Source organism: Macadamia integrifolia, unplaced genomic scaffold, assembly GCF_013358625.1.
Source record: "Macadamia integrifolia cultivar HAES 741 unplaced genomic scaffold, SCU_Mint_v3 scaffold213, whole genome shotgun sequence".
Classification (NCBI taxonomy): Eukaryota; Viridiplantae; Streptophyta; class Magnoliopsida; order Proteales; family Proteaceae; genus Macadamia; species Macadamia integrifolia.
Genome location: NW_024868531.1, coordinates 463,289 through 470,931, shown reverse-complemented (window position 1 = coordinate 470,931; position 7,643 = coordinate 463,289). Strand labels below are relative to the sequence as shown.

At 40.9% G+C, this 7,643-nt stretch overlaps 1 protein-coding gene across 1 annotated transcript; it reads right to left on the bottom strand.

Annotated features, from left to right (window-relative positions):
- Positions 1-4,419: 4,419 nt before the first annotated feature.
- LOC122065830 lies at positions 4,420-5,131 on the bottom strand. The gene is made up of 2 exons (XM_042629678.1): positions 4,991-5,131; positions 4,420-4,889 (listed from the first exon to the last, which is right to left on the bottom strand). The coding sequence occupies exons 1-2, from the start codon at positions 5,049-5,051 to the stop codon at positions 4,573-4,575; spliced, it is 378 nt and encodes a 125-aa protein (XP_042485612.1). The 5' UTR covers positions 5,052-5,131; the 3' UTR covers positions 4,420-4,572.
- Between the last annotated feature and the right edge of the window lie 2,512 nt (positions 5,132-7,643).

Below are 7,643 nucleotides of genomic sequence, written 5' to 3'. Positions count from 1 at the left end.
GCCTGGCCAAGGAAAATCCAAAGATCAAAGTACTAACATCTTTTGTAGGATTGGAAGAGCAGTAAATTTCTTTCCTACAAATCGACGGCTCAAGTAAATCCTAAACTTCGAATTAGTTAAGAGATATTACCTATTGCATTTTTAACTCTGTCATTGATAAGCAAGATGATGGCAGCACATGCTCTGGGTGTCAAAATATGGCAGTTCTTTTCTTTTCCCTTGGACTATTGGCACAGGCCTCGACCAAAGAGGGGCATTCTGTAGGCACCCAATTTTGTCACCCTCCCCCGGCTATGATGAGATACGGATCTTAGATGTGACCTTTCTCTTTTGATTAACAGAGATGATAACTGACTGAGGTAACTATTCCCAAAAGTAATCCATACTCACCCAAAATTCCCAAAAAACCCGCACAAGAGAAAAGAAGGGTCCAATTATGACATTTCATCTATGAAGGAATCCGGTCAAAGTGATCGCACAGATGTATAGTACTCAGAATTATGATTCCAATGATATATGGTATGTCAAAATCGGACCATTGGATCTCCTGCAATCATTCTCAGAAATCGTACTTTAAGAACCCAAACCCCGCACATGAGAGCACCCATGCCTTACCTTGAGTGCCCAAACCCCACCCATGCGAGCACCCATGCCTTTCCTTGAGTGGCCAAACCCCGCCCATGTGAGTCCCCATGCCTTGCCTTGAGTGCCTAAACCCCACCTATGTAAGCCCCACGTGCACACGGCCGACCCCCGCATGCACATAACCAAGCTCCATGTGCACACGGCCAAGCCCCACATGCACATAGCCAAGCCCCATGTTCACCCAACCAAGCTCCGTGTGCACTTGGCCAAGCCCCGTGTGTACTCAACCAAGCCTTGCGCATACCCGACAAAGTCCCATGCATACCCGGCCAAGTTCCAATACCCATGTCTGAGTTCCTGCACCCCTGTTGGAGTCCCAGCACCCGTGTCGGAGCCCCCACACCCATAATGAAGCCCTGCACCCCTACCAAAGCTCTAGCACCACTGCCAGAGCCCCAACACCAGTGTTGGAGCTCCAGCGCCCCTACTGGACCTCCAGCACCTCTGCCGAAGCTCCTGCACCACTGCCAAAACCTCCGCCACTCGTGCCTGTGATCAAAATCCCCTTTTTGGAAATCGGGTAAGAGAAGGAATTCCCTCTTCACCCGCCTATGTATCCTAAGCTGCCCCGCTAGCGTACACTACATCGTGGCCTCCCATTGGTCCAAAAAGGAATCTTTTACCTTATTGGTCCAAAAAATTTACCTTTCACCCCATTGGCTACCGAAAATTACCCTCCACCCTATTGGTTCAAAATTTCTTACTTTCACCCCATTGGTTTAGAAAAATTACTTTTTACTACTATTAGTTAAGAAATTTTCTCTCTCCTCCCTATTGGTCCAAAAATTCTATAAATACCCCTTTCCTTTGGATTTCACACACCAACACAATACAATAACACCCCATAGTAGTGAAGCTCTACCTCTCTCCTCCCCTTTCCCCCTTGAGGTTTTCCAAGTCTTTGGAGAGATCTTCATAAGATCCGAAGTGTTCTTAGATCTTCGAAGTGTTCTTCGGCCTTCGGAACTCTTCAATCCTTTGCTTTCTTTGAGTGATATTTTTAAGAAAAGTTTCTTCCTAGCCCTCCCTTAGCCTATCCTCAGCGGAAGCTCTGTCTAAGTGCCACCTCAGCCTAGTGCTCCCATATCTTATCCCTAGCAGAAGCTTTGTCCGTATGCCACCTCAACCTTGTCCTCCCTTAGCCTATCCCCTACGGAAGCTTTGTCCGAGTGCCACCTCAGCCTAGCCCTCCCATAGCCTATCCCTAGTAGAAGCTCTATCCAAGTGCCACCTCAACCTAAGCCCGAAAATAGCCTTCCGTAGCCGAACCTCTATCGGAACCCAAATCCGAAAGTAACTGTTCCTAGCCAAAACTTTGTCCGAATATTATCACACTTAGCAACTCTCGAAAAAGAAAGTTGGAGGTCAAGACCATATTCCCCTGAGTTGGGAGAATCCACAAGAAAGTTCGTACTAGCATCAACCAGGGGGTCCACCCCTTTTGACCCAAAATAGTGGTCAAGCTTAGGTATAATTTCTCAACAGAATTAGCACAATGTAGACTTTATATAGACTTTGTTTTAGTGTACATAGTCATTTAAATTCAATCAATGTAAATATGTATGATAACTTAGCCATACATGCAGAATAGGAATAATTATGGAAAATATTCTTTCTTAAGCATCTAGTAGGAAGACCGATTGAGCCGGGTAAATTGGGTGCCTAACACTTCCCAATTCGACAACCTAACACTTACCCTAAATCTCTGGACCAGACCAAATTTCGGGGCCTTTTCTTAGGAATTGGGCCCACCCGCGAGTCCTAGGCCCATAATCGTAGGTGGTGACTGCAAACCCTTTTGCATGATGCCAATCCCTATATTGGACCATCATCAAACCTCTGTCTCGAATGACAGACTTTACACTCTTACAAAATAGGCCTCCACGTATCTCCGAGCGATGGTACAGGGCCCGCAGGGTAAGCACACATGACACACACACCCCTTCCCTCATGAAAGAGAAAGAGAGGAGAGAGGACGGAATCAATGACAAATAAATCCATTTTTTGGCCGCTACCCTCACACAATCATAAAAAAGTAAATGCAAATGACAATTGTTATGTAGATAACACCATAAAAATGAATTGATAGGCAAAAATGTCCCACGTATAAAAAACCGGATTACACAAATAGGAATGCTACTATTTGTAACTTTGGATTTTGAAAGTAAGATGTCATATAATGGTATATTTGAGGACAACAACTGACTTGCGGCTAGTGTAGTAGAGCCTAGCCTTCAGGAGGTTTCGAGTCCAAGACCTTGTGTTCCTCATCTAGCTTAGGAATCCCCCACCAGCAAATATAATGGCATCTCTTAATTCTTGCAAAAGGGAGTCATGAGAATTCAATTCCATATACGATTAACACTCAAGCATGATTGCAATCAAATAAAGCCTTAAGGATTTTTGAGCTGATATCGATTGTATATATATATACATATAATGACATCTTTTAATTCTAGCTGAATGGAATCATGAGAATTCAATTCCACATAAGATTAACACTCAAGCATGATTGCAATCAAATAAAGCCTTAATAATTTTAGAGCTGATTCTAGCCGATATTAATCTAGATTGCATTGGATTGGCAAGGATCGATTCCAAGTTTAAAATTCTTGGTCAAATCAGTTGATTAGGATTGAAATCAATCGTGACTGATCTCCTCCATTCCAACTATTCTGGAATGATCAATTCTAGTGAGTGCATTAAGCCCAACATCATGAGAGGATAGACACCAATGGAGAGAAACTTAGGGTAAAAAATGTCAAAGAAACTTAGAGATTCTTTGAATGCGTAGATTCATAATACATACCTTTAGTTTTAGTAAATTTGTTGAAGTAAACATGGGCAGGGCAGTTTTGTGAACTTTTTTGTTTTTTGGGTAGAAAATTAATCTCGTAAATGAAGCACAATTGTGAAATCCTTTAATTTTCCCAAAATAAATAACATTTTTTTTTCCTATAAAATAGCATTTATTATCTGCACCTTATAAAGGTAAGCGGTTCGTATCAATTAATCTTGTTCCGTGATATACCATTTTACCTCTGAGAAAGGACAACCCTGGCCAGTTTTAGGACACCCCGGCCACAGCCTAGGATTGGCCGACTTTATCTTTGCCGACCTCAACTAGTCTTACACATGACCGAGAGCATTCAGACCACGCATGATCATCTTCTAAGGAACCGACTCCACATTGTTAATAGCAGAGGTCATAGCTTTAGTAGACCACATCCATCATCCATATCTCACATGTGGGCATGAGTCGTCCACGTAGGATCTAGACCATATACCTGATCATGGATAGTAATGTCTGTAAACATTTTTAGACTTGACCACGGGTAGTTGACCTAATCATGGTCGGGTTAGACGATTATTTTATCAGGACCGATGATGGTTAGGTTAACCTTTATAAGATTAGTCACAAGATCAATCACCTCATCCTAGATAGTGACTGATCCACCAATGATAAGCGGGTCCACATCAACGGAGAAAGCAACCAACCAGCCGATGGAAGAAGCCACCGACCTCTACATAAGGGGGGCATAACATACTCGTAGGGTAAGATTCTTAGCACAATCAGAACTCTTTACTATACGTTCCATACCTCCCTTTCATTTTTATGACCTAATTTAGGCATAGGAGCTTCCTTCCCAAATCTCTCTCCAAGTCGGTTTCTAATCTGTGTTGTACAGGTCATTGGGGGACTAACATGTGACTTTTTTGTTTAGAGGATGAATGGGGTTTTCAGTTACACAAGACCATGATACTAACACCATATAAGGCATATAATAATAACTGTCATCCATTAATCTTCAGTTTTATTTTCTGGTTTATAAACAGAAACCGAACTTATTGAACAAAAGTAACACTACTACAATATACGAGTGAAGCATTTTCGCCATTTCCAAACTTCATAACCAATCTTCCTTCTCAGGAACATGAAACATAAGAGCTGCTTGGAGTAAAGGAAGAAGGGGTATCCCATGCATAAGTGAAATTCTTTGAGGTGAAACCATAAAATGGACGACCATTGTTAAATAGGCAGGAGTTCCCATCTATGCTTAAGATCGAAGGGTCAACCTTTACCACGGTTTTGAATCCTGTGCAGTTGAGTTGCAGATTGGATTGTGTACATATGCAGTTGTTATTCACGATCACCAAGTACTCTGGTTTCCCTTCCACCACTTGTCCCGGTTTTTTAACTTGTGAAATTGTGATGTTATCCAATGAACACTGCTGAAAAGAACCTGTAATTTTGATTAAAAACACAAAAATTAAACAAAACTTACAAGAATTAAAATAAAGAAACCAATTAAGGACATGATTTACATCGAAGGAGAAAGCTCACTTTTTGCAAGTAGGAGCAAGAGGAGTATTATAGAGAAAAATTTCCCGAAGGTGGCTGCCATTTCAAAGAATCACTCCTCACCAATGGCCTTTTCAGTTTTCCCTTTCTTTCCCATGAAAATCTTAAGTTCTTCGATTTATATTGTGCTCTAACTTGTACAAATTTAGATAGCATTTATTGGCACTGTTTTGTAACTGACGCGGTTACAAAAATGCTATATATTGTACCTCTTTCTTTTCTTATCTTGTGGATACTTTTAAGGTTAAAAAATTGTTATATGACTTTTGAATCCCCCACCTTTTTTTTTGTTAAGAAAAATAATATTTTAATTATTTAATTTTTTCCTAATTTATTTGATCTTACTATTATGATAAGATTTGTTTTTTGAAAAAAAAAAAAGATATGTTTAAGTTTAGTCGTTGACTCTAGTTAATAAGAATTCTTGGTTGCCAATGACATAATCTCACACCACAAAACTGCTAGGATACATATGGTGTAATTAAGATGCTTATTCATCCTAAATCTCTACTAGGATCTCTGATAGCAGTACCTTAACCGTCACAACCATCAACCAGAACTGCAGTGGAATAGTATCCAATCACCGGAGAATCTACAGTAATAATATAATCATAACAAGTTTATCCAATTATAATTCCCAAGACATAATGATATATAATACCATCAATAAAAATATCCAAAAACAACAAAGGAAGTGATAACGACAACGTCAATCTTTGCTCACGGTGTCGTGTAGGCACAACTATCACCGACACAATCCATTTCGTGCTCCTTGATCTCTGATGTCCATCAGTCACCGCTATACTCAGTCATAGAGGAAGAAGTATTATTTCTCATAGGCACCACTCATCATCTAAAATGAAACACACACGTGGTGTGAGCTCCAACTAGCTCAGTGAGGGATGGGGTTCATGCAAGCAGACACATATAAGCTATGATGCGAGATGTTGCAATTCATTTTATTATTAATCACCTAGAATAAAACTAAATCTCAAGTTCATGCTACCGCAAAAATTATATCCCGCAACCCAAAAATCATACATCGATCACATAGTGATACAAACCCTAGTTGTAGTTAAGAGCCTGCCGGTCCTGGAATTTGTCATCGATCACCCACCAAATCTTTGATAATCCCATCCTGATAGCTATGGCACTAGAATTACCATCGACTATGTCGGGCTAGTTTTCACCTCCAACAACAATACATCGTACTGCAGAAGTGGCATCGCGAAAAATATTATAGAACTTACCATAATAGATGATTTGCAAGATAGATTCTGCTTTTATCTGAATTTGACATTTAATATACAACACGTCGGAGTTTGAAATTTACTATACAACACAAAAGTTTATAAAAGGAAGGGAAATTGTAGATCATTTATCAGCCCATTCTACTGTAGACACCCAATTTTGTCACCCTCCCCTGGCTATGATGACTTATGGATCTTGGACGCGACTTTTCACCTCCGATCAACAAAGATGATAACTGACTGAGGTAATTATTCCTAAGAGTTGTCTCCCCACCTTGTTACTTACCTATCTTGTCTATGGTAGGAAAGTTTATCACCTTCCCAATTCTACAACCTGACACTTAGCCTAAATCTCTGGACCAGACCAACTTTCGGTCCCTTTTTTCAGGAATTGGACCGACCCCCGAATCCTAGGGCTATAATCCTAGGTGGTGACTCCAAACATTTTTGCATGATCCTGATCCCTGTATTGGACCATCATCAAACCCCCATCTCGAATGATGAATTTTACACTCTTATAAAATAGGCCTCCACGTATCTCCGAGAGGCGATACTGGGGTACGGGGCCCACAGGGTAAGCACACACGACACACCCCTCCCTCATGAAAGAGAAAGAGAGGAGAGAGGATTGAATGAATGTAAGTCCTTTTCCCTCTCCACAAAGGATAGGAAAGCGACATCTCATCATTTTTTCGATTGCTACCCTCACAGTGGTGACTCCACTGGGGATGAATGTCAAGCTTCTGACACTAGATGCTACCACTAAATGCAAGAACATTTTCCACCATATTTGTTTGAAAATATGTTTAGTTGACCCCATGTTTGTAATTGTATTCACTAACCACATCTTGCATCGTGCTCAAAGTGAAATAATTTGGCGAGGGGCTCCTTGTCATACCCACATTGTCGGGGAGGTTAGTGCATGTCATAGAGAGTACTCTGAGAGCAAATGGTAGCTGCTTTCTGTACAAGGGTATGGGGTATTGTTAAACGGCGAGGATGTTCATAATTATGCCAGCACCCTCGGGGAGGTCCGTGCACTTTATGACATTCTGAGATCGAATAATGATATTTCCACATTATACTTTTGCATACAATCACTCACGGTTCAACCACCCTATGGCCAGTTGCTTAACCTCGTGTGGAGTCATGAGTAATAGGCAAGGAAGTCATCCCCTTGATCTTGTACCTCTGGGTAAATCAAAAGTATCATGTACCTTGTGTATATAGATCCTGTCAAGGAAGCCTTGTCGGTCCTATTGCATCTACTGCATGCTCGCATCATATAGGAAATTGATGGAGAACGCCGCGAACACCACAAGCGAATCTATAGAATTTGTTTTACGGTCTTAAAAAGGAATATTCCTATGATACATTCTAGTATA

Excerpts from the sequence above, each read along its gene's own strand:
- LOC122065830 (XM_042629678.1), bottom strand. The coding sequence starts at position 5,051 with ATGGCAGCCACCTTCGGGAAATTTTTCTCTATAATACTCCTCTTGCTC. Across the intron at positions 4,890-4,990 it reads CTTGCTCCTACTTGCAAAAA|GTTCTTTTCAGCAGTGTTCA; the intron begins GTGAGCTTTCTC and ends TCAAAATTACAG.